Source organism: Anomaloglossus baeobatrachus, chromosome 7, assembly GCF_048569485.1.
Source record: "Anomaloglossus baeobatrachus isolate aAnoBae1 chromosome 7, aAnoBae1.hap1, whole genome shotgun sequence".
NCBI lineage: Eukaryota > Metazoa > Chordata > Amphibia > Anura > Aromobatidae > Anomaloglossus > Anomaloglossus baeobatrachus.
Window position 1 is genome coordinate 53721 of NC_134359.1, and position 27848 is coordinate 81568.

At 46.9% G+C, this 27848-nt stretch overlaps 1 protein-coding gene across 2 annotated transcripts in view; it reads left to right on the plus strand.

Moving 5' to 3' along the window:
- MARCO (macrophage receptor with collagenous structure) overlaps positions 1-27848 on the plus strand; it is a 189820-nt gene that overhangs the window by 27704 nt on the left and 134268 nt on the right. Inside the window, exons 2-5 of one of the 2 annotated variants that reach the window (XM_075318730.1) lie at positions 19515-19616; positions 24187-24453; positions 25201-25254; positions 25365-25463. In XM_075318730.1, coding sequence (XP_075174845.1) covers positions 19515-19616; positions 24187-24453; positions 25201-25254; positions 25365-25463 — 522 coding nt within the window. The remainder of the gene's footprint in view (positions 1-19514; positions 19617-24186; positions 24454-25200; positions 25255-25364; positions 25464-27848) is intronic. The other variant, XM_075318731.1, reaches the window with a different exon arrangement.

Sequence of the window (27848 nt, forward strand, 5' to 3'; positions counted from 1 at the left end):
GCTGTGCTGTCTGCATCGGGTGATATGCTCTGTTGGTGGGGCTGTGCTGGCTGCGGTGGGTGAGATGCTCTGTTGGTGGAGCGGAGCTGTGCTGTCTGCATCGGGTGATATGCTCTGTTGGTGGGGCTGTGCTGGCTGCGGTGGGTGAGATGCTCTGTTGGCGGAGCGGAGCTGTGCTGGCTGTGTCGGGTTCTTGTGAATGTAATACCTTCTGGGGTGTATTGTATGGTAGCCTGGATAGCACTTAACACCTCAGCCCCCAGCAAATTCATAGGAGTATTTTCACTAACATTAAGCTTTGTAAGAATTTCCTGGCTATCTTGTAATCTCAGCTTCATCTGTTTTGTCAAGGGAGTTTCAGACACCAATCCCTCCACCCCGACACACTCCACAGTCTCGTGACTCACCAATCCCTCCACCCCGACACACTCCACAGTCTCATCACTCACCAATCCCTCCACCCCGACACACTCCACAGTCTCATCACTCACCAATCCCTCCACCCTGACTCACTCCACAGTCTCGTCACTCACCAATCCCTCCACCCCGACACACTCCACAGTCTCGTCACTCACCAATCCCTCCACCCCGGCACACTCCACAGTCTCGTCACTCACCAATCCCTCCACCCCGACACACTCCACAGCCTCGTCACTCACCAATCCCTCCACCCCGACACACTCCACAGTCTTGTCACTCACCAATCCCTCCACCCCGACACACTCCACAGTCTTGTCACTCACCAATCCCTCCACCCCGACACACTCCATAGTCTCGTCACTCACCAATCCCTCCACCCCGACACACTCCACAGTCTCGTCACTCACCAATCCCTCCACCCCGGCACACTCCACAGTCTCGTCACTCACCAATCCCTCCACCCCGACACACTCCACAGCCTCGTCACTCACCAATCCCTCCACCCCGACACACTCCATAGTCTCGTCACTCACCAATCCCTCCACCCCGACACACTCCACAGTCTCGACACACTCCACAGTCTCGTCACTCACCAGTCCCTCCACCCCGACACACTCCACAGCCTCGTCACTCACCAATCCCTCCACCCCGACACACTCCACAGCCTCGTCACTCACCAATCCCTCCACCCTGACACACTCCACAGCCTCGTCACTCACCAATCCCTCCACCCTGACACACTCCACAGTCTCGTCACTCACCAATCCCTCCACCCCGACACACTCCACAGTCTCGTCAGTAATCATGTCTGGCTTTATCAGGTCTTTATGTACCACAGTGCCGGCTGCCCCAGTGTCAATTAAAAATTCTGCCTCTTTACCCCCTGGCATTGTTAGGGTCGTAAGTAAGGTGGGACAAGGTCCTGAGGGAACGAAAACAGGGTACACATTTGTCACTGGGTTGCCAGTTTCCTAGGTCAGAGGCAAAGGAGGAGGGAAATCAGTCTGCTCCCTCTCCTATTTGGGGTTTTTGCACTGTCTGGCGTAATGTCCATTCTGTCCACAATTCCAGCACTGTACGGTCGCTCGGTCACCTGGTGCCCCCCTCTCTGCTTCCACTGTTTTCCTTGTGCTCTAGCATACATAACTGGTCGCTTGCATTTTGTCAGTTCAACCCCCTTAGCTACTTGCAGAAGGTCTGTTGGGTCGACATTTCTCCACTCAGGTCTGGCTGTCTGTACTGCTTCTCGTAAAAACTTATTCATATCGTTAACGAATATACTCATCAGTATTTTGTCATTAAGGGAGGTTCTGACTTTGTACCCCACGTCTGCCCACTTCAGCTGTAACCTCCAAAAGTACGTCTCTATACTCTCCCCTTCCTGCTGTATTACGTCAGTCAGGGAAAGAGGGAAAGGTTGGTCTTCAGGGTCAGATAACTGTTTTCTTTCCTCACCATCAGAGTAATGTCCAGCTTCCTCCCCAAAACTCAATTCCTTCACTACCTCTGTCTCAGAGTCAGCGTCCTCTGTCATCACATGTGATCTGCTTCGAACAGGATTTAGTGCAATCTGCTTAGGGTGAGTAACATTACACGTAGCACAAGTACCTCTCCAGTCTGGGTTTTTCTGACTACAATGTTTACAAGTCCATTCATCTGGTCTGGGTTTCTGATCATGTGAAAGTGGGGCGGTAGTGTGACGCCCTGGCAAAGCCAGGTTGTCACAGAAAGAGTTAATCCTCCTTGGTAACCTGATCCCACACCGGTGCAGCAGGACAAACCACATCCCCCAGGGTAAGAGAAAAGCAGAGCAGAGGGGAGGGGCTGGAGCAGAGTGTTTGGAGAGGCAGAGGGAAGAGGAGTCTGGAGTTGTAGCTCCCAGGCTGATAGTGAAGCGTGCTCCGAGAGGGCCGGGACAGGCCGTAGTGAGGAAGGGGCCAGAGGTAGCCGGGCAGGGTAGTGGCCCCTCGGTACCTAGGGTGACCCGGATCACTACAGGGGAGTGGATTCCCCGTTCCCGGCTGAGGAGAAGGAGGAAGAGAGTGGAGAGAAAGGCACCTGGCTGCAGGGAAAGAACAGGAGCTGCTGCACCGTGTGTGGGACACTAACACCCCCCGTACCGAAGGCTGCGGACTCCGGCAATTCCTAGTTTACCAGTGACTCTGTGTGAATTACTTGTGAGTACGCCCGTGCCCTCGGGCACCGCACCGCAGCACTGCGCCCTGCTCCCTGCTTACCCCATCACCGGGCCCCGGGACAACCAACCCCCTACCCACGGAGGGGAGAAATAACATCTAGCTGCTCCATACCATCACTCCCGGGATCCTCGTCCAGAGCAGCGGATCCCACAACCCACAACCGTGGGTGGCGTCACGGACAATCTCCCTTACCAAATCCCCTTTTACTGTGGAGCCTGGGATCACAGACCGGGTCACGCCACCATGATACCCACAGAAGTGACCCTGTGGCCCGGATCTGAGTACCCCTGGTCCCCGGGCGACACAGTAGCAGTCACAGTTTTTGCTCTTGGTGCATTAAAACATTTATAATACACTTTACATAACAATAATATAATAATACATCCCACTGTTATTTCTTTACATCCACAATGCTGCACCTCTTCCTTGAATCTGTGCCATTTCTCAACATCCAAACACCCACACTCTGGCATGTCTGCCTTTCTGAGTATTGGTCTGATATTTTTCACAGCTTCCTTGACTTTCCTTTTTTGCACTATCTGTTTGGATGTTTTGGATCCCGCTGGAGCCCCACGCTGCAAACTGAACAAGTTGCCCATGGCTTCAACTTATTCCCACACAGCCCACCTTTCTGCAAATGCCCTCTCAGTGTCCCTGAACCTTGTTAACAGGCCACACTTCTCCTGGCAAGTCAGAATGGGCTCTCAAGTGGTAGCTGGAAGGCTAAATCAGCATTCACTCTCACCTGCTACACTTGCAGGGCGTATTGGGAAGGGTTAAAAAAAAAACACCTCTCTCACCCAATAGACCAGATGACTAAAGCAGGAAGGACCAGGTGTGATAGTTCTCTCACCTGCTAGACCACCTCCATGTAAGTGGGAAGGCCACACTGCTCTCTAAGGCCGGTTTCACACATCCGGCTTTTTGCCGTTTTGCCGGATGCGGCGCTTTCCCGTACAGTTAATACAGTACAATGTCAGCGCTGTAACTTCCGGGTCACATGACAGCATGTGACCGGCGCTTGTTGCGCTGTCATTGTACTGTATTAACTGTACGGGAGAGCGCCGCATCCGGCAAAACGGCAAAAAGCCGGATGTGTGAAACCGGCCTAATCCACTTCAAACCTGATGTGCAGTTGGGTAGTCCATGCTGATCCTTTACAAAGTATTCCAGCAACGAAGGTAAACTAGAGTTAAACCAAAACAATCCTCAGAGCTGACTTCTCACAGAGGGCAGAAAATCGCGCAGCTGTTCACTTGCCCCCCCTCCCAACAGAATGGCAGCAGCGCACAGTTTGTTTAGCAAGAGTCTTATCTCGTCCAGATTCAGCTTTCCAAAACACAATCCTAGCAGAAAATTGAGATTACTTATATACCTTCATAGTACTAATATTCTACTTAAAGGGAAAAACTACTTTGCTATAAAACCTTCATCCCCATTTTGAGGGGAAGAAACACACAATATCTCACTATAAGGACAGATCCCAGGACCACTTGTCTTACTCATTCATTGATTCCAGAAGCATATGTAACAATGCACCTTCCAAGGATCAGTGAACCTCACATGCAAATAAAATTTCCTAAACCGCTCCTGACACTGATGGATAAATACATATGTCAGGTATCCACTCAAATACTCTATATGGCTATGCCCTGTGACATTTCACACCAGGACATCTTTTCACAGTCCACAGTATGACCTATAACCATTAGACTTATACATACATATTATTTCACCAAGTCTCTTATCTCAATTACTTGTCACTTTGTTATTCAGAGGCTTCTCATCAATATACAACAACCTATTGCCTGCCTACTTTATCTAGGCATTAATATGAAACCACTTATGAACACATATCCCTAGACCAGTGTATTGCCCATCAAAGATGCAAAGATGGCCAAAGCAAAACACAAAACACAGCAACACAGCAAATGTAATTATACAGAGACTGTCCCAAATTCCGTGCTATGCAATCTATGCAATCAGTTAATGGACGGACAACAGATTATCTTATTACTCTATATTTCAACTCTCATTCAGACATGCATGAAAAAAAAAAACAATACTCACTGGTGATGCCAGAGTTCTTGAACCGTGTGTACAGCCTTACCTAGAATATTCGGGAAATCAGAGAGAGTGAAATAAAGTGTAAGAATAAAGCTTCTCACCTTGCTGCAGCTGAAATTTCACTGTCTCAAGAGTCCCCAAAACTTTTTCCGAATAGGCTGGTTGGCCACGGCCCCACGTTGGGCGCCAAAAACTGTTGTAGCTGTTCTGTTTTGTCACAAGTCAGCTTATGGGATCACCAGTGAAGTCCTCTGAATTAGGCCTCTTCAGACCTAATCAAGATCGAGCGCTCGGAGAAAAAGACCTACATTCATGTGGGCATGATCAATTTTCTGTTTATTTAGCTAAGGTACAGTTTATTTATACCATTTATAGATCAATGTGATATTGCAAATAAGGCTTCTAGCTGGACTTTACAAGTTGCTCATATGACCTTTAAGTTTTAGCAAAACAAAAATGTAGAGTCATGCACATGAGATAAGAAGAAGATAAGAAGAACATTTAGAGACAATAATAATCCTTGAGCTTGTCTCTTATTCCGAAGGCTCCATGACTTTGAACTACCACCAGATATACTTACTAATAACAATAAAATATCTTTAATAAAGAAATAGAGAAACTATTTAACCCTTCTATATCAGATGCCCTGTCGGTGGGGCTGTGCTGGTTGCGGTGGGTGAGATGCTCTGTTGGTGGGGCGGAGCTGTGCTTTCTGCATCGGGTGAGATGCTCTGTTGGTGGGGCTGTGCTAGCTGCGGTGGGTGAGATGCTCTGTTGGTGCAGCGGAGCTGTGCTTTCTGCATCGGGTGAGATGCTCTGTCGGTGGGGCTGTGCTGGCTGCGGTGGGTGAGATGCTCTGTTGGCGGAGCGGAGCTGTGCTTTCTGCATCGGGTGAGATGCTCTGTCGGTGGGGCTGTGCTGTGTGGAGCAGGGTGGTGCGACGGGTGAGATGCTCTGTCGGCGGTTCGGGGCATTTCTTTAATGCTGACACCACCGGCATCTGAGACTGCAGCCGCACTGCCCTGCCTCACACAGCCGGCCACACAGCAGCCAGCATCGCCCTACTCCAGCACCACTGTCGCCCCCTACAGTAAGACACCACTGGAGTATGATGGACCCCATTTTTTTATTTTTATGTATTTTTTTACCTTTTTATATCTCTAGATTTGGGGTGCGTCTTATAATCCGGTGTGTCTATAAAATGAAAAATACGGTATGTGTATTTGTATGTATAGTGTGTGTGTGTGTGTGTGTGTGTGTATATATATATATATATATATATATATATATATATATATATATATATATAATCTCTAATCTGCAGCTTTGTTGCAATGGAAGAAGGGGGTGGGGGTGGCCCAGGTACAATTTCTTGCACAGGGGCCCCAAGCTGTCAATGCCACTGGTTTGTTGGTGTTTTGTGTAAAGTTAGGTCCAGAAATATTTGGACAGTGACACAAGTTTTGTTATTTTAGCTGTTTACAAAAACATGTTCAGAAATACAATTCTATATATAATATGGGCTGAAAGTGCACACTCCCAGCTGCAATATGAGAGTTTTCACATCCAAATCGGAGAAAGGGTTTAGGAATCATAGCTCTGTAATGCATAGCCGCCTCTTTTTCAAGGGACCAAAAGTAATTGGACAAGGGACTCTAAGGGCTGCAATTAACTCTGAAGGCGTCTCCCTCGTTAACTTGTAATCAATGAAGTAGTTAAAAGGTCTGGGGTTGATTACAGGTGTGTGGTTTTGCATTTGGAAGCTGTTGCTGTGACCAGACAACATGTGGTCTAAGGAACTCTCAATTGAGGTGAAGCAGAACATCCTGAGGCTGAAAAAAAAGAAAAAATCCATCAGAGAGATAGCAGACATGCTTGGAGTAGCAAAATCAACAGTCGGGTACATTCTGAGAAAAAAAGGAATTGACTGGTGAGCTTGGGAACTCAAAAAGGCCTGGGCGTCCACGGATGACAACAGTGGTGGATGATCGCCGCATACTTTCTTTGGTGAAGAAGAACCCGTTCACAACATCAACTGAAGTCCAGAACACTCTCAGTGAAGTAGGTGTATCTGTCTCTAAGTCACCAGTAAAGAGAAGACTCCATGAAAGTAAATACAAAGGGTTCACATCTAGATGCAAACCATTCATCAATTCCAAAAATAGACAGGCCAGAGTTACATTTGCTGAAAAACACCTCATGAAGCCAGCTCAGTTCTGGAAAAGTATTCTATGGACAGATGAGACCAAGATCAACCTGTACCACAATGATGGGAAGAAAAAAGTGTGGAGAAGAAAGGGAACGGCACATGATCCAAGGCACACCACATCCTCTGTAAAACATGGTGGAGGCAACGTGATGGCATGGGCATGCATGGCTTTCAATGGCACTGGGTCACTTGTGTTTATTGATGACATAACAGCAGACAAGAGTAGCCGGATGAATTCTGAAGTGTACCGGGATATACTTTCAGCCCAGATTCAGCCAAATGCCGCAAAGTTGATCGGACAGCGCTTCATAGTACAGATGGACAATGGCCCCAAGCATACAGCCAAAGCTACCCAGGAGTTCATGAGTGCAAAAAAGTGGAACATTCTGCAATGGCCAAGTCAATCACCAGATCTTAACCCAATTGAGCATGCATTTCACTTGCTCAAATCCAGACTTAAGACGGAAAGACCCACAAACAAGCAAGACCTGAAGGCTGCGGCTGTAAAGGCCTGGCAAAGCATTAAGAAGGAGGAAACCCAGCGTTTGGTGATGTCCATGGGTTCCAGACTTAAGGCAGTGATTGCCTCCAAAGGATTCGCAACAAAATATTGAAAATAAAAATATTTTGTTTGGGTTTGGTTTATTTGTCCAATTACTTTTGACCTCCTAAAATGTGGAGTGTTTGTAAAGAAATGTGACAATTCCTACAATTTCTATCAGATATTTCTGTTCAAACCTTCAAATTAAACGTTACAATCTGCACTTGAATTCTGTTGTAGAGGTTTCATTTCAAGTCCAATGTGGTGGCATGCAGAGCCCAACTCGCCAAAATTGTGTCACTGGCCAAAGATTTCTGGACCTAACTGTACATTGTCCTCTTTGCAGGGTAATCACCCCCTGCCGGGCTTTTGTCCCTTAAGCTGGTGTCACACTAAACGACAGCGACAACGACGTCGCTGTTACGTCACCATTTTCGGTGATGTAGCAGTGACCTTGTAAGTCGCTGTTATGATCGCTGCTTAGCTGTCAAACACAGCAGAAACAGCGATCATAACGTCGCTGTGCTACATGCGCAGAGAGCAGGGAGCCGCGCTTAGCGCTGGCTCCTTGCTCTCCTTGCTACAGTACACATCGGGTTAATTAACCCGATGTGTGCTGCAGCCACATGTGCACAGTGCAGGAGCCGGCGCTGGCAGCAAGAGCGGAGGCTGGTAACCAGCGTAAACATCGGGTAACCAGGGAAAGGTCTTCCCTTGGTTACCCGATGTTTACGCTGGTTACAGCTTTCCGCAGCTGCCAGTGCCGGCTCCTGCTCGCTTCATTTCGTCGCTCTCTCGCTGTCACACACAGCGATGTGCGCTTCACAGCGGGAGAGTGACGACCAAAAAATGAAGCTGGACATTCAGCAACGAGCAGCGACCTCACAGCAGGGGCCAGGTCGTTGCTGGATGTCACACACAGCGACAGCGCACAGAAAATGGTGACGTAGCAGCGACGTCGTTGTCGCTGTGTGTGACACCAGCTTAAGTCTGTTGGAGGGGGTATGGAATCCACCCAACCTCTCTGTTTACATGTGGGATTATTCAGTTAAGCTGGGGTCACACTAAACAACAGCGACGTCGCTGTTACGTGACCATTTTCTGTGACGTAGCAGCGACCTTGTAAGTCGCTGTTATGATCGCTGCTTAGCTGTCAAACACAGCAGAAGCAGCGATCATAACGACACGCGTCGCTGTGCTGCAACATGTGCAGAGAGCAGGGAGCCGCGCACACTGAGCGCTGGCTCCCTGCTCTCCTAGCTACAGTACACATCGGGTTAATTAACCCCATGTGTACTGCAGCTACATGTCACAGTGCAGAGAGCAGGGAGCCGCGCGCACTGCTTAGCGCTGGCTCCTTGCTCTCCTAGCTACAGTACACATCGGGTTAATTAACCCCATGTGTACTGCAGCTACATGTCACAGTGCAGGGAGCCGCGCGCACTGCTTAGCGCTGGCTCCTTGCTCTCCTAGCTACAGTACACATCGGGTTAATTACCTGATGTGTACTGCAGCTACATGTGCACAGAGCAGGAGCCGGCGCTGGCAGCGTGAGAGCGGCGGAGGCTGGTAACGAAGGTAAATATCGGGTAACCACCTTGGTTACCCGATGTTTAGCTTGGTTACAGCTTTCCGCAGCTGCCAGTGCCGGCTCCTGCTCGCTTCATTTCGTCGCTCTCTCGCTGTCACACACAGCGATGTGTGCGTCACAGTGGGAGAGCGACGACCAAAAAATGAAGCTGGACATTCAGCAACGAGCGGCGACCTCACAGCAGGGGCCAGCTCGTTGCTGGATGTCACACACAGCGACAGCAACGGGACGTCGCTGCAACGTCACAGAAAATGGTGACGTAGCAGCGACGTCGTTGTCGCTGTGTGTGACACCACCTTTAGTCTGGAGAAGGACAAGAGACAAGCCGGAAGATTCCTCCTCTGGGGAAGAAGCTGCGGCTCACAAGAGAGACTTGCACATTTTTCGCTTACTGGACTGTATGCATGTTACTGGACTATTTTACCCTCTGTATGGTGGATTATGTTATGTTTGATTTGCTTGCAATAAATGCTCTTTGGATTGTTCCATCTCTCGCTCTGTTGATTGTGTGATATGGGAGAAGGACCCGTGACATGGAGGTTGTCGGGGGATGTATCCAGGTTATTGTGGAGGTTGTCGGGTTTAGGGGAGTGAAGTCACCTTGTTGTGGCCGATGGTGGGAGGATGTGACACAGTGTTGCTGTACGGCCGCAGTATGGTATCTGTTCTTGGTGGTTGTTTCTCGATTTCTCCATTTTATTTGCTGTTATTACTTCCTCTTTCTTCTTTTATTACTGTGGTTTCTTGGGCTCCTCGTATTATGTCTTTCTTGTGCTTCTTTTCCTTCTTATGCTGCATGTTGTTATACTTTAGATCTTGATCACGTTAGTTCTTCTCTCACCGGGTTTTGCCCTCGATTTTCAGAATGATGTTCCCTTCTTATATTGCACTGATTACTTTAATTTATTTTGCCTTGTACTTTAGTGTTTTTGCCTTTTGATATGAATATTGCTATTGTTTACCCCTCTAGTTTTCTTGCTCTTTTTACCCCTCTGGCTTTCTTTCTCTTTTTATCCCTCTAATTTTCTTGCTCTTTTTACCCTTGTAGCTTTCTTGCTCTTTTTATCCCTCTAATTTTCTTGCTCTTTTTACCCCTCTGGCTTTCTTGCTCTTTTTATCCCTCTAATTTTCTTGCTCTTTTTACCCCTCTAGTTTTCTTGCTCTTTTTATCCCTCTAATTTTCTTGTTCTTTTTACCCCTGTAGTTTTCTTGCTCTTTTTACCCCTCTAATTTTCTTGCCCTTTTTACCCTCTAGTTTTCTTGCTCTTTTTACCCCTCTAGTTTTCTTGCTCTTTTTACCCCTCTAGTTTTCTTGCTCTTTTTACCCCTCTAGTTTTCTTGCTCTTTTTACCCTCTAGTTTTCTTGCTCTTTTTACCCCTCTAGTTTTCTTGCTCTTTTTACCCCTCTAGTTTTCTTGCTCTTTTTACCCCTCTAGTTTTCTTGCTCTTTTTACCCCTCTAGTTTTCTTGCTCTTTTTACCCTCTAGTTTTCTTGGTCTTTTTACCCCTCTAGTTTTCTTGCTCTTTTTACCCTCTAGTTTTCTTGCTCTTTTTACCCTCTAGTTTTCTTGCTCTTTTTACCCTCTAGTTTTCTTGCTCTTTTTACCCCTCTAGTTTTCTTGCTCTTTTTACCCTCTAGTTTTCTTGCTCTTTTTACCCCTCTAGTTTTCTTGCTCTTTTTACCCCTCTAGTTTTCTTGCTCTTTTTACCCCTCTAATTTTCTTGCTCTTTTTACCCCTCTAATTTTCTTGCTCTTTTTACCCTCTAGTTTTCTTGCTCTTTTTACCCCTCTAGTTTTCTTGCTCTTTTTACCCCTCTAGTTTTCTTGCTCTTTTTACCCTCTAGTTTTCTTGCTCTTTTTACTCCTCTAGTTTTCTTGCTCTTTTTACCCTCTAGTTTTCTTGCTCTTTTTACCCCTCTAGTTTTCTTGCTCTTTTTACCCCTCTAGTTTTCTTGCTCTTTTTACCCTTCTAATTTTCTTGCTCTTTTTACCCCTCTAATTTTCTTGCTCTTTTTACCCTCTAGTTTTCTTGCTCTTTTTACCCTCTAGTTTTCTTGCTCTTTTTACCCCTCTAGTTTTCTTGCTCTTTTTACCCCTCTAGTTTTCTTGCTCTTTTTACCCTCTAGTTTTCTTGCTCTTTTTACCCCTCTAGTTTTCTTGCTCTTTTTACCCCTCTAGTTTTCTTGCTCTTTTTACCCCTCTAATTTTCTTGCTCTTTTTACCCCTCTAATTTTCTTGCTCTTTTTACCCTCTAGTTTTCTTGCTCTTTTTACCCCTCTAGTTTTCTTGCTCTTTTTACCCCTCTAGTTTTCTTGCTCTTTTTACCCCTCTAGTTTTCTTGCTCTTTTTACCCCTCTAGTTTTCTTGCTCTTTTTACCCCTCTAGTTTTCTTGCTCTTTTTACCCCTCTAATTTTCTTGCTCTTTTTACCCCTCTAATTTTCTTGCTCTTTTTACCCTCTAGTTTTCTTGCTCTTTTTACCCTCTAGTTTTCTTGCTCTTTTTACCCCTCTGGCTTTCTTTCTCTTTTTATCCCTCTAATTTTCTTGCTCTTTTTACCCTTGTAGCTTTCTTGCTCTTTTTATCCCTCTAATTTTCTTGCTCTTTTTACCCCTCTGGCTTTCTTGCTCTTTTTATCCCTCTAATTTTCTTGCTCTTTTTACCCCTCTAGTTTTCTTGCTCTTTTTATCCCTCTAATTTTCTTGTTCTTTTTACCCCTGTAGTTTTCTTGCTCTTTTTACCCCTCTAATTTTCTTGCCCTTTTTACCCTCTAGTTTTCTTGCTCTTTTTACCCCTCTAGTTTTCTTGCTCTTTTTACCCCTCTAGTTTTCTTGCTCTTTTTACCCCTCTAGTTTTCTTGCTCTTTTTACCCTCTAGTTTTCTTGCTCTTTTTACCCCTCTAGTTTTCTTGCTCTTTTTACCCCTCTAGTTTTCTTGCTCTTTTTACCCCTCTAGTTTTCTTGCTCTTTTTACCCCTCTAGTTTTCTTGCTCTTTTTACCCTCTAGTTTTCTTGGTCTTTTTACCCCTCTAGTTTTCTTGCTCTTTTTACCCTCTAGTTTTCTTGCTCTTTTTACCCTCTAGTTTTCTTGCTCTTTTTACCCTCTAGTTTTCTTGCTCTTTTTACCCCTCTAGTTTTCTTGCTCTTTTTACCCTCTAGTTTTCTTGCTCTTTTTACCCCTCTAGTTTTCTTGCTCTTTTTACCCCTCTAGTTTTCTTGCTCTTTTTACCCCTCTAATTTTCTTGCTCTTTTTACCCCTCTAATTTTCTTGCTCTTTTTACCCTCTAGTTTTCTTGCTCTTTTTACCCCTCTAGTTTTCTTGCTCTTTTTACCCCTCTAGTTTTCTTGCTCTTTTTACCCTCTAGTTTTCTTGCTCTTTTTACTCCTCTAGTTTTCTTGCTCTTTTTACCCTCTAGTTTTCTTGCTCTTTTTACCCCTCTAGTTTTCTTGCTCTTTTTACCCCTCTAGTTTTCTTGCTCTTTTTACCCTTCTAATTTTCTTGCTCTTTTTACCCCTCTAATTTTCTTGCTCTTTTTACCCTCTAGTTTTCTTGCTCTTTTTACCCTCTAGTTTTCTTGCTCTTTTTACCCCTCTAGTTTTCTTGCTCTTTTTACCCCTCTAGTTTTCTTGCTCTTTTTACCCTCTAGTTTTCTTGCTCTTTTTACCCCTCTAGTTTTCTTGCTCTTTTTACCCCTCTAGTTTTCTTGCTCTTTTTACCCCTCTAATTTTCTTGCTCTTTTTACCCCTCTAATTTTCTTGCTCTTTTTACCCTCTAGTTTTCTTGCTCTTTTTACCCCTCTAGTTTTCTTGCTCTTTTTACCCCTCTAGTTTTCTTGCTCTTTTTACCCCTCTAGTTTTCTTGCTCTTTTTACCCCTCTAGTTTTCTTGCTCTTTTTACCCCTCTAGTTTTCTTGCTCTTTTTACCCCTCTAATTTTCTTGCTCTTTTTACCCCTCTAATTTTCTTGCTCTTTTTACCCTCTAGTTTTCTTGCTCTTTTTACCCTCTAGTTTTCTTGCTCTTTTTACCCCTCTAGTTTTCTTGCTCTTTTTACCCCTCTAGTTTTCTTGCTCTTTTTACCCCTCTAGTTTTCTTGCTCTTTTTACCCTCTAGTTTTCTTGCTCTTTTTACCCCTCTAGTTTTCTTGCTCTTTTTACCCTCTAGTTTTCTTGCTCTTTTTACCCCTCTAATTTTCTTGCTCTTTTTACCCCTCTAGTTTTCTTGCTCTTTTTACCCCTCTAGTTTTCTTGCTCTTTTTACCCTCTAGTTTTCTTGCTCTTTTTACCCCTCTAGTTTTCTTGCTCTTTTTACCCCTCTAGTTTTCTTGCTCTTTTTACCCTCTAGTTTTCTTGCTCTTTTTACCCCTCTAGTTTTCTTGCTCTTTTTACCCCTCTAGTTTTCTTGCTCTTTTTACCCCTCTAGTTTTCTTGCTCTTTTTACCCTCTAGTTTTCTTGCTCTTTTTACCCCTCTAGTTTTCTTGCTCTTTTTACCCTCTAGTTTTCTTGCTCTTTTTACCCTCTAGTTTTCTTGCTCTTTTTACCCCTCTAGTTTTCTTGCTCTTTTTACCCTCTAGTTTTCTTGCTCTTTTTACCCCTCTAGTTTTCTTGCTCTTTTTACCCTCTAGTTTTCTTGCTCTTTTTACCCCTCTAGTTTTCTTGCTCTTTTTACCCCTCTAGTTTTCTTGCTCTTTTTACCCCTCTAGTTTTCTTGCTCTTTTTACCCCTCTAGTTTTCTTGCTCTTTTTACCCTCTAGCTTTCTTGCTCTTTTTAATAGTCTAGTTTCCTTGCTCTTTTTTACCTGTTTAGAGCAGGGTTACCAGGGTTACCATCGCTTTCCTCCTCCTCCTTCTATCACTATTTATATTCCTTCATTTTAAATCCGTGCATCATTCTTCTTTGTGTGAAGTTTTTCCTTCCTCTTTTTATTGTTTTTTTCCCTTTTTCATCAGTGTTAGTTTCTCTTCTGCTTATTTTGCCGATCTTTGTATATTGTTCGTATAGCTTTGCCTTTATTATCGTTACTATATTAGCGTTCCTTTCTCTTTACTGGTTTAGTATTTTTCTTTTTTTGTCCTACCAATATGTTTGAATTATTACGAATTGTTTTAGCGTTGGCATAGAGAAGTTGTGTGTCCGAACCGCAGAGGTTGGGAGGATGTGTGGAGAGGACTTGTGCATTGTCTTGGCTCTGTGTTCTGCAGGTGCCGGCTGTGTCACACAGGAGACGCCGGCTGTGTCACACAGGAGACGCCCACCAGTAACCTCTGTGATTGGAGCTAGCTATCATTGCAGTTATTTAACCCCTAAACTGCTATAGTGAATAGCAAACACGGTATCTAGGTGAAAACACAGGGGGAACCCTCTGAGCAGGCAACGCCATTATGGGAGTCCAATGATTTGTTAAAGAAGCCTTCTATTAATATTTGTTTTAAATCTGTGTATATGTATAAAGTGTAGTGTGAGTGTAAGGCGGGCTTTGCACGCTGCGACATCGGTAACAATGTGTTACCGATGCTGCAGCGATAGTCCCGCCCCCGTCGCACGTTCGATATATAGTGAAAGCTGCCGTAGCGATTATTATCGCTACGGCAGTTTTACATGCACATACCTGCCGTGCGACGTCCCTCTGGCCAGCGACCTGCCTCCTTCCTAAGGGGGGCGGGCCGTGCGGCGTCACAGCGACGTCACACGGCAGGCGGCCAATAGGAGCGGAGGGGCGGAGATGAGCAGGATGTAAACATCCCGCCCACCTCCGTCCTTCTCATTGCAGCCGGCGGCAAGTAAGGTGATGATCCTCGCTCCTGCGGCTTCACACACAGCGATGTGCGCTGCCGCTGGAGCGAAGAACTACATCGTACCTGTCGCACCATCGGCATTATGGAAATGTCGGAGGCTGCAGCGATGATACGATAACGACGCTTTTGCGCTCGTTCATCCTATCAAAAAGGTTTTACACGTTGCGATATCGACTGCGATGCCGGATGTGCGGCACTTTCGATTTGACCCCATCGACATCGCACGTGCAATGTCGCAACGTGCAAAGCCGCCCTAAGAATATATTCACCTACGGCTGCTCTCTCTGGTGTCCAGCGCCGTCCTCCTCTTCTCAGGGACGTCACCACTCTGCAGACTCTCCAGATCGCTCTATTCTCTATCCGTCACCCAAAGTCTCTTTACAATGTAATAAGTCTATGGAGCCTCGCTCTGACGCTCCATAGACTCACACTGTAAAAGCCACATCCAGGTCATGCAGAGCGATCTAGGGAGTCTGCAAAGCAGTGAGGTGACTGAGGAGAGGAGCAGAAGAGTGCTGGACACCGGAGAAGACGTGCAACTACTACTGCAGTATTTCACTAACACATAATTATACGTATACACTTGGGGTTCTGGATCAGTGAACTACCTCCAGAGGATTGTGGCTAATACACATCTAGAAGATAATCCAGTGACCCCCTTGACCTTCAGAATGAGGTATTGGGACACTGGACCAGCTCCTAGATGTTGCCAAGGCGCTGGACAATCCTCTAGTGCTAGTTATTGGGTCACTGTACAATCTCCTGGAGATTACCAGGTCAATGGATCATCTTCTAATGGTTGCCAGATCACACTGCCATTTTAAGGTAATTGGAAGAGCTTCTAGAGGATGATAGGCCAGTGCACGTTTTCTAGAGGTTAATGCGTCATTGGACAATCTTCTAGAAGTTATCACATCAAAATACCACGATCTACAGATTACTAGGCCACAAGACCATGTTTTCAAGGGTATCGGGAGACTGGAGAATTGTACACCGGTTACTGGGTCACTGGTTCATGTATTTGAGAATATCAAGTCACTGGACCATCTGCTAGATATAACTTTGTTATTAGACCAGTGATTACCAGGCCAATAGTAGCTGCTTCAAGACGTTACCAAGCCGATCTCATAGAGGTTTCCATATTCTTAATGTTACCGGGGAACTGCAGCAACGTCTAGAGGTACTAAGGTTACTAGACCAACTTCTGGAGGGTTTAAGGTTACTTTGCAGATACATTCCTACAAATATGGCACCATGTTCTGCCCCTTCCCCCAGGATACCATGAATAGAGACAAAAGCAGAAACAAATGAGTAAGGATCACAAAGAAAAAAATCACCGGCGGAAGAAAATGGGACTTTCTGGGAAGTCTTAAAAGAACAATAATAAGAAACCCAAAACTAAGAAAGAACAATAAGAGTTGTCAGAAAAAAAGGCGACTCCTAATCTCCTGTGAGGGGAATCCACACCCTTAATGGGGAACATTGAAGTCCTAGCAGACATCTCCAGACCTTGTGAGGATTCAGAGGAAATAATAGAAGATATCTCCAGACCTCATCAGGATTCTGGGGCAGTAATAGAAGACATCTCCAGACCTTGTGAGTATTTGGAGGGAATAATAGAAGACGTCTCCAGACCTCGTCAGGATTAGGAGGAGTAATAGAAGACATCTCCAGACCTCATCAGGATTCAGGAGCAGTAATAGAAGACCTCTCCAGACCTCGCCAGGATTCAGGGGCAGTAATAGAAGACATCTCCAGACCTCACCAGGATTCGGGGGTAGTAGTAGAAGACATCTCCAGACCTCATCAGGATTCAGGAGCAGTAATAGAAGACCTCTTCAGGCCTCATCAGGATTAGGGGGTGGTAATAGAAGACATCTCCAGACCTCACCAGGATTCGGGGGTAGTAGTAGAAGACATCTCCAGACCTCATCAGGATTAGGGGGTGGTAATAGAAGACATCTCCAGACCTCATCAGGATTAGGGGGTGGTAATAGAAGACATCTCCAGACCTCGCCAGGATTCAGGGGGAGTAATAGAAGACATCTCCAGTAGTGATGGGTGAAACCCCCCCCCCCCCCCCCCAATGCTCGGCATGGGGAGACTCTCTCACAAGCTTTTTGTAAAGTCAGAGTTCGGGGTCGGAGATAACGCGAATTTGCATCCGAACCACGAGCTTAGACTTTATAGTTATGGGATGGGGCAGGGGGCTGTAAAATATAGAATATAGCTAATAATAAACATTGTGATTATACTTACTGGTCCTGTGATGTGTCCTGCAGACTCGCTATCTCCCGACAGTTTCTGCTTCCGGGTCCGATCATTAATGTCACTGCACTGTTCATCACTAAGCAGTCTTCGGCTTTTTTAAACATTTACACAGTGACGTCAGGGTTCACCCGAGTCCATGGCTTAGCCTCGATTGAACTTTGACTGTCCTGTAAGTGTCAGCCTGCTTCTCGCTCTATAGAGACCTTTGTCTGTGCACAGTGATGAAGCCGAGCTAACAATGCTCTCCCTGTTGACTACGTCTAAGGATTTTTTTTTTATAATAAAGATGGAGTCTCTAAATTTTTTTTTTGTTTTATGTGTTGTTTTTTTTTTTTACTTTTTACTAGAAATTCATGGTGGCCGTGTCTAATTTGGCGTGACACCATGAATTTCGAGCTTAGTACCAGCGGAGAATACAAAGCTGGTATTAACCCCTTTATTACAAAGCATTCCACTGCCATCAGGGCCGCTGGACAAGCCGGTAAAGCATCTGGAAATGGCGCTAAAATACAATGCGCCATTTCTAGGGGTGGCTGCGGGCTGGGGTTTTTAGTGTGGGGGGCCTAGAAAGCTTGGGTCATACCACGCTGAGAATTCCAGCCCCCAGCTGCCTCGCTTTACCTTGGCTGGCAATCAAAAATCAGAAAAGCCAAACTTTTTTTAATTATTTAAATAAATATTTAAAAAAAAATTTCATTAGCTCCCATCATATTTTGATGGCTAGCCAGGTAAAACCAGGAAGCCGGGGGCTGGAATTCTCAATGCAGGGTTTCCCAAGCTGTCTGGGCCTCCCCGACTAGGATTTGCAGCCCCCAGCCACCCTAGAAAATGGCGCATTCCTAGAAGCGCTATTTTCTGGTGCATTACTCAGCTTGTTCAGCGGCCCTGATGGCAGTGACACGCTGGGTAATAATGGGATTAAGGCCAGCTTTCTATTATCGAGAGCAAAATGGACCTAGCGTCACCTATCACAGGTGCTCAGGAGAAAAAAATCTAGTAGAGGTAAAGTAGCTCCGGCACACCGTTAATTTCCCAATTGCAAATCACACATAAAAACGTGAATGTCTCTTTGAATTTTTATTGAAAAAAAAAAAAAGGGGATGATACAGTTGCAGAAAGTCCACCTTTGACAACGTTTCGGCCTTGATCTGGTCGGACAGACTGACTAGTTGAGTAATGATTCCCAATTGTACAAGGAGACGGTACTGGTAGGGACAGTAGGCTGTATTAACACGTTAGTTGTCTAGTGGTGAATAGACTGATTAACTCCTGAGGCAAAGTCGGGGTCCCATCGATATTTCTGGATTTGTTTATAGGGATTCTCTGCGGTATGTGGGTAATGATTAGCTCTGTAAGAGCGTGAGGCCAATCCGTATATGAGTGGCAGAATGCCAAGCAATCCTTGGGCCGGGGTGCTATGTGGCAGGTTGTTTTCCGGAATAGGTGTCAGAAAACGATGCTTGACTTAGCTCAAATGCACATGACAGGGGAATTGGAATGTATGGATAGTGTCCACAAGATAAATGGGATCCAAGGCTCTATACCTCAAATATCTGATATGAACGGATATGTAAAGGGCTTTTGGGTATAGCGGTTTGCTGGGTAAGGAAAACCTATGCCTCTGGTGAGACGCACAGGGCACACAAGCGGCCTCTTCACATCATGCCTGCCTATACATACGCTAAGCCATGGACTCGGGTGAACCCTGAAATCACCGGGAACACATCCGAAAAAAGCTGAAGACAGCAGTGCAGTGAATACCTCCGAAAGTTAATGATCGGACCCGGAAGCAGAAGTGGCCGAAAGACAGCGGGTCTGCAAGAAGTGTCGTTGCACCGGTAAGTATAATCATAATGTGCTTTCTTTTTTTACAGTCCCTAGACCTTAACTGTAACACGGGTTTCCCAGGAAAACCCGTGTTCGGGACTTTGTGCACTGTGTTCGGGACGGGTCCAGAACTTTACAGTTTGGGTTTGCCCATCACTAAACTCCAGACCTCGTTAAGATTCGGAGGGAGCAGTAGAAGACATCTCCAGAACTCGACAGGATTATTACACGTGTTTTCCTTGTAGGACACGGCATTGTATTGTAAACTGCTGTATACGCTGTATCTTCTCCACGGCATTGTATTGTAAACTGCTGTATACGCTGTATCTTCTCCACGGCATTGTATTGTAAACTGCTGTATACGCTGTATCTTCTCCACGGCATTGTATTGTAAACTGCTGTATACGCTGTATCTTCTCCACGGCATTGTATTGTAAACTGCTGTATACGCTGTATCTTCTCCACGGCATTGTATTGTAAACTGCTGTATACGCTGTATCTTCTCCACGGCATTGTATTGTAAACTGCTGTATACGCTGTATCTTCTCCACGGCATTCCGTGAATAACTGGAATCATCATAATCTTCTCTTTTTGTAGATGTGAAGCCACAAAAAACCCAGAAAGATAAATGTACGCAGATATTTCTATTTGTATATCTCACGCTCCTGACAGGAGGATGCATTTACCTGGCTTATAAAGGTAAGAAGCATCATCACATACCCAAACATGTAGGAGCGACGTGAATCTAGACTTCACATATATACACATGCCACCAGAAAGTAACAAAGGAGTGCCACATAAACAGGAAAGCTGACTGGGCCACTGTATGGTACTACACATATCCAGTATACAGGGAGCGCCCCCTAGTGGTGGCTGCAGACAGGATCTTATCATGTATCTCTGTATACAGGGAGCTCCCCCTAGTGGTGGCTGCAGACAGGCTCTTATCATGTATCTCTGTATACAGGGAGCTCCCCCTAGTGGTGACTGCAGACAGGATCTTATCATGTATCTCTGTATACAGGGAGCTCCCCCTAGTGGTGACTGCAGACAGGATATTATCATGTATCTCTGTATACAGGAAGCTCCCCCTAGTGGTGGCTGCAGACAGGATCTTATCATGTATCTCTGTATACAGGGAGCTCCCCCTAGTGGTGGCTGCAGACAGGATCTTATCATGTATCTCTGTATACAGGGAGCTCCCCCTAGTGGTGGCTGCAGACAGGATCTTATCATGTATCTCTGTATACAGGGAGCTCCCCCTAGTGGTGGCTGCAGACAGGATATTATCATGTATCTCTGTATACAGGAAGCTCCCCCTAGTGGTGGCTGCAGACAGGATCTTATCATGTATCTCTGTATACAGGGAGCTCCCCCTAGTGGTGGCTGCAGACAGGATCTTATCATGTATCTCTGTATACAGGGAGCTCCCCCTAGTGGTGACTGCAGACAGGATCTTATCATGTATCTCTGTATACAGGGAGCTCCCCCTAGTGGTGACTGCAGACAGGATCTTATCATGTATCTCTGTATACAGGAAGCTCCCCCTAGTGGTGGCTGCAGACAGGATCTTATCATGTATCTCTGTATACAGGAAGCTCCCCCTAGTGGTGGCTGCAGACAGGATCTTATCATGTATCTCTGTATACAGGGAGCTCCCCCTAGTGGTGGCTGCAGACAGGATCTTATCATGTATCTCTGTATACAGGGAGCTCCCCCTAGTGGTGGCTGCAGACAGGATCTTATCATGTATCTCTGTATACAGGGAGCTCCCCCTAGTGGTGGCTGCAGACAGGATCTTATCATGTATCTCTGTATACAGGGAGCTCCCCCTAGTGGTGACTGCAGACAGGATCTTATCATGTATCTCTGTATACAGGGAGCTCCCCCTAGTGGTGGCTGCAGCCAGGATCTTATCATGTATCTCTGTATACAGGGAGCTCCCCCTAGTGGTGGCTGCAGACAAGGTCTTATCATGTATCTCTGTATACAGGAAGCTCCCCCTAGTGGTGGCTGCAGACAGGATCTTATCATGTATCTCTGTATACAGGGAGCTCCCCCTAGTGGTGGCTGCAGACAGGATCTTATCATGTATCTCTGTATACAGGGAGCTCCCCCTAGTGGTGGCTGCAGACAGGATCTTATCATGTATCTCTGTATACAGGGAGCTCCCCCTAGTGGTGACTGCAGACAGGATCTTATCATGTATCTCTGTATACAGGGAGCTCCCCCTAGTGGTGGCTGCAGACAGGATCTTATCATGTATCTCTGTATACAGGGAGCTCCCCCTAGTGGTGGCTGCAGACAGGATCTTATCATGTATCTCTGTATACAGGGAGCTCCCCCTAGTGGTGGCTGCAGACAGGATCTTATCATGTATCTCTGTATACAGGGAGCTCCCCCTAGTGGTGACTGCAGACAGGATCTTATCATGTATCTCTGTATACAGGGAGCTCCCCCTAGTGGTGACTGCAGACAGGATCTTATCATGTATCTCTGTATACAGGGAGCTCCCCCTAGTGGTGGCTGCAGACAGGATCTTATCATGTATCTCTGTATACAGGGAGCTCCCCCTAGTGGTGGCTGCAGACAGGATCTTATCATGTATCTCTGTATACAGGGAGCTCCCCCTAGTGGTGACTGCAGACAGGATCTTATCATGTATCTCTGCATACAGGGAGCTCCCCCTAGTGGAGGCTGCAGACAGGATCTTATCATGTATCTCTGTATACAGGGAGCTCCCCCTAGTGGTGACTGCAGACAGGATCTTATCATGTATCTCTGTATACAGGGAGCTCCCCCTAGTGGTGGCTGCAGACAGGATCTTATCATGTATCTCTGTATACAGGGAGCTCCCCCTAGTAGTGGCTGCAGACAGGATCTTATCATGTATCTCTGCATACAGGGAGCTCCCCCTAGTGGAGGCTGCAGACAGGATCTTATCATGTATCTCTGTATACAGGGAGCTCCCCCTAGTGGTGGCTGCAGACAGGATCTTATCATGTATCTCTGTATACAGGGAGCTCCCCCTAGTGGTGGCTGCAGACAGGATCTTATCATGTATCTCTGTATACAGGGAGCTCCCCCTAGTGGTGACTGCAGACAGGATCTTATCATGTATCTCTGTATACAGGGAGCTCCCCCTAGTGGTGGCTGCAGACAGGATCTTATCATGTATCTCTGTATACAGGGAGCTCCCCCTAGTGGAGGCTGCAGACAGGATCTTATCATGTATCTCTGTATACAGGGAGCTCCCCCCTAGTGGTGGCTGCACACATCATCTTATCATGTATCTCTGTATACAGGGAGCTCCCCCTAGTGGTGGCTGCAGACAGGATCTTATCATGTATCTCTGTATACAGGGAGCTCCCCCTAGTGGTGACTGCAGACAGGATCTTATCATGTATCTCTGTATACAGGGAGCTCCCCCTAGTGGTGACTGCAGACAAGATCTTATCATGTATCTCTGTATACAGGGAGCTCCCCCTAGTGGTGGCTGCAGACAGGATCTTATCATGTATCTCTGTATACAGGGAGCTCCCCCTAGTGGTGGCTGCAGCCAGGATCTTAGCATGTATCTCTGTATACAGGGAGCTCCCCCTAGTGGTGGCTGCAGACAGGATGTTATCATGTATCTCTGTATACAGGGAGCTCCCCCTAGTGGTGGCTGCAGACAGGATCTTATCATGTATCTCTGTGTACAGGGAGCTCCCCCTAGTGGTGGCTGCAGACAGGATCTTATCATGTATCTCTGTATACAGGAAGCTCCCCCTAGTGGTAGCTGCAGACAGGGTCTTATCATGTATCTCTGTATACAGGGAGCTCCCCCTAGTGGTGACTGCAGACAGGGTCTTATCATGTATCTCTGTATACAGCGAGCTCCCCCTAGTGGTGGCTGCAGACAGGATCTTATCATGTATCTCTGTATACAGGGATCTCCCCCTAGTGGTGGCTGCAGACAGGTTCTTATCATGTACCCCTGTATACAGGGAGCTCCCCCTAGTGGTGGCTGCAGACAGGATCTTATCATGTACCCCTGTATACAGGTAGCTCCCCCTAGTGGAGGCTGCAGACAGGATCTTATCATGTATCTCTGTATACAGGGAGCTCTCCCTAGTGGTGGCTGCAGACAGGATCTTATCATGTATCTCTGTATACAGGGAGCTCCCCCTAGTGGTGGCTGCAGACAGGATCTTATCATGTATCTCTATATACAGGGAGCTCCCCCTAGTGGTGGCTGCAGACAGGATCTTATCATGTATCTCTGTATACAGGGAGCTCTCCCTAGTGGTGGCTGCAGACAGGATCTTATCATGTATCTCTGTATACAGGGAGCTCCCCCTAGTGGTGACTGCAGACAGGATCTTATCATGTATCTCTGTATACAGGGAGCTCCCCCTAGTGGTGGCTGCAGACAGGATCTTATCATGTATCTCTGTATACAGGGAGCTCCCCCTAGTGGTGGCTGCAGACAGGTTATTATCATGTATCTCTGTATACAGGGAGCTCCCCCTAGTGGTGGCTGCAGACAGGATCTTATCATGTATCTCTGTATACAGGGAGCTCCCTCTAGTGGTGACTGCAGACAGGATCTTATCATGTATCTCTGTATACAGGGAGCTCCCCCTAGTGGAGGCTGCAGGCAGGATCTTATCATGTATCTCTGTATACAGGGAGCTCCCCCTAGTGGTGACTGCAGAGAGAATCTTATCATGTATCTCTGTATACAGGGAGCTCCCTCTAGTGGTGGCTGCAGACAGGATCTTACCATGTATCTCTGTATACAGGGAGCTCCCCCTAGTGGTGACTGCAGACAGGATCTTATCATGTATCTCTGTATACAGGGAGCTCCCCCTAGTGGTGGCTGCAGACAGGATCTTATCATGTATCTCTGTATACAGGGAGCTCCCCCTAGTGGTGGCTGCAGACAGGATCTTATCATGTATCTCTGTATACAGGGAGCTCCCCCTAGTGGTGGCTGCAGACAGGATCTTATCATGTATCTCTGTATACAGGGAGCTCCCCCTAGTGGTGGCTGCAGACAGGATCTTATCATGTACCCCTGTATACAGGGAGCTCCCCCTAGTGGTGGCTGCAGACAGGATCTTATCATGTATCTCTGTATACAGGGAGCTCCCCCTAGTGTGGTGTGTAGGAAAATATTCTCAGTTTAGCTCCTTCTATCCATTCTGAATGAGATTTTGAGGAGTTACAGCAGAGGATTTCAGGTATATAAATTCCTTGTGCTGCTTTTGATGTTTTCTAACAGAAATCCATCTGGAGAATGAACTTTCTGCCTTTAGAGAAGGCTTTTGCAGCCTGAGATGTGTTGAGGGGTCTCACACTGTGGAGACTTTTATTGGCGGTACAGAGGAGTCTTTTGTGGAGTCGAGCATGGAGGAAGCGATCCACAGTGAGAACACGACGTTGTTGTCTGCTGGGTCATTCCTGTTGGTTTTAGAAGAGAAGATCCATCTTATTGAAGCCAAGAACATGGAGCTGAACATGAGAATCAGTAACATCACGTCATCACCAGGTAATAATGACGCAGGTGCGGCGGCGTCTGTACCGCGCGGTGCACTCCGCACCTCTCGGTGAGTCACATAGGAGATGGCATCATGTCACGTGCCGCAGTCGGTTTTATTTTAGACCTTGAGACATATGAGCGTAAAATAACCAGAATAATTTTCAGAGCTCCTGTCACGGGGAGGGTCGGAGCAGCTGTAACGTCATTCCTGCGCTTACCCTGAGTACTTCACGTTTTAGTCGGGTTTTCAGCACGTGTGTAATACAACAGGGAAAGATACATCACAGAGGTCTGCACAATATATATATATATACAAATATACAAGCAGCTGGTTTCTTAGTAATGCAGCTATCTAACATGGTGAGAGTCCAGAGCTGCAGATACCAGCAATGCACTCAGAAAGGAGATAAAATGGAGAATGTCCTCAGTCTGTGAGTTATCAGGAAATGGAGGTTTCCTTCCCAGAATGCACCGCAAAAAGAAGGAGAAAAGAAGCCTGAAATAACAAGGCTGGAGCTGACAACGTTTGGTCACTAGAGGAAGGTAAAGTACAACCTAGGAAAGAAACAAATGTCCAAACAATGAAATCCCAGACTATATGCAGAACATTGTCTAGGTAAGAGAGTTCTCATGGCTGGATATGAAGATCTGTCATGGCTGGAGGACTGGCAGAAGTGGTATTTATAGTAGGTTTATATTATGCAAGGCTTATATCATCAAAATGTTATTGCAGGTTGTGATATATGTATATTACAGGGCGACCGGGACGTGATGGGCATCCAGGAGAGAAAGGACCTCCGGGTGAAAGAGGTGAGATGATCTTGGAAGGCAACGATGTGTGCAAAGTAGCCACCAAATGTGGACAAAAGCCATCTCAACCCGGCTCCACACTCCTCTATACACACATTACTTCCTTATAGGACCCCCTGGCCTGAAAGGAGAGGAAGGAATCAGTGGTAAAGTGGGTCTCCCTGGACATCAAGGACCAACTGGACCAAGTGGACATCCCGGGAATCCTGGTGAGAGTCATAGTATGATCCTGTCAGCAGTAGGGCATGGCTCCCAACCCTCCTGGATAGAGCAGGACTGTCCCGGTTTTGGGTCTACGCCCTTCAGTCTTAGGTGTTTGTGGAATGTCCCTCACTGAAAGCGCCTCCTGTCAGGGTAGAAAGAAATGGCAAAGGGATGTGGCCTGAGGTGTGGCTACTGGCATCGTCAAAATGTGCCGCAGCGGCCGCATAGCTTGCCCCTCTTTCTGTACTTTAAAAAGTTGGGTGGTATGGTGGAAGGAGAAGCATTCATACATGGGTGGAGGCGGGGCATCAGCGTGTACAGTAGTTTGTGCAAGGGCAATTATACTATATGAGCCATGGCAAACAAAATAGTGTTTGCAAGGCCATGTAGCTTTTCCAGAGGAGTTTCTGGGCATCTAGACATTCTGCATACCATGTGCAGGCCAGAAACTGTCATGATGTGACCGCAAGTTTTATGCCTGGTCATGGAATGACTTTCGAGAGCGGCGCAACACAGCAAGGACAGCACGGTAGTATCATGCCAGAGGACAGGAGGACCCCAGCAAACAACGCAACACACACACGACACCAGGGTAGTATCATGCCAGAGGACAGGAGGACCCCAGCAAACAACGCAACACACACGCTACACCAGGGTAGTATCATGCCAGAGGAGAGGAGGACCCCGGCAAACAACGCAACATACACGCTACACCAGGGTAGTATCATGCCAGAGGACAGGAGGACCCCAGCAAACAACACAACACACGGTACACCAGGGTAGTATCATGCCAGAGGACAGGAGGACCCCGGCAAACAATACAACACTCGGTACACCAGGGTAGTATCATACCAGAGGAGAGGAGGACCCCGGCAAACAACGCAACACACAGGCTACACCAGGGTAGTATCATGCCAGAGGAGAGGAGGACCCCAGCGAACAACGCAACATACATGCTACACCAGGGTAGTATCATGCCAGAGGAGAGGACAACCCCGGCAAACAACGCAACATACATACTACACCAGGGTAGTATCATGCCAGAGGACATGAGGACCCCGGCAAACAACGCAACACACACGCTACACCAGGGTAGTATCATGCCAGAGGAGAGGAGGACCATGGCAAACAACGCAACATACACGCTACACCAGGGTAGTATCATGCCAGAGGACAGGAGGACCCCAGCAAACAACGCAACACACACACTACACCAGGGTAGTATCATGCCAGAGGAGAGGAGGACCATGGCAAACAACGCAACATACACGCTACACCAGGGTAGTATCATGCCAGAGGAGAGGAGGACCATGGCAAACAACGCAACATACACGCTTCACCAGGGTAGTATCATGCCAGAGGACAGGAGGACCCCGGCAAACAACGCAACACACACGCTACACCAGGGTAGTATCATGCCAGAGGAGAGGAGGACCCTGGCAAACAACACAACACACACGCTACACCAGGGTAGTATCATGCCAGAGGAGAGGAGGACCCCGGCAAACAACACAACACACACGCTACACCAGGGTAGTATCATGCCAGAGGACAGGAGGACCCCAGCAAACAACGCAACACACACGCTACACCAGGGTAGTATCATGCCAGAGGACAGGAGGACCCCAGCAAACAACGCAACACACACGCTACACCAGGGTAGTATCATGCCAGAGGAGAGGAGGACCCCGGCAATCAATGCAACACGCGGTACACCAGGGTAGTATCATGCCAGAGGAGAGGAGGACCCGGCAAACAACGCAACACACAGGCTACACCAGGGTAGTATCATGCCAGAGGAGAGGAGGACCCCAGCAAACAACGCAACACACGGTATACCAGGGTAGTATCATGCCAGAGGAGAACCCCAGCAAACAACGCAACACACACGCTACACCAAGGTAGTATCATGCCAGAGGAGAGGAAGACCCCAGCAAACAACACAACACAACGGTATACCAGGGTAGTATCATGCCAGAGGACAGGAGGACCCCAGCAAACAACGCAACACACGGTATACCAGGGTAGTATCATGCCAGAGGAGAGGAGGACCTCGGCAAACAACACAACACATGGTACACCAGGGTAGTATCATGCCAGAGGAGAGGAGGACCTCGCAAACAATGCAACACACAGGCTACACCAGGGTAGTATCATGCCAGAGGAGAGGAGGACCCCGGCAAACAACGCAACATACAGGCTACACCAGGGTAGTATCATGCCAGAGGAGAGGAGGACCCCAGCGAACAACTCAACATACATGCTACACCAGGGTAGTATCATGCCAGAGGAGAGGAGGACCCCAGCGAACAATGCAACATACATGCTACACCAGGGTAGTATCATGCCAGAGGAGAGGAAGACCCTGGCAAATAATGCAACACACAGGC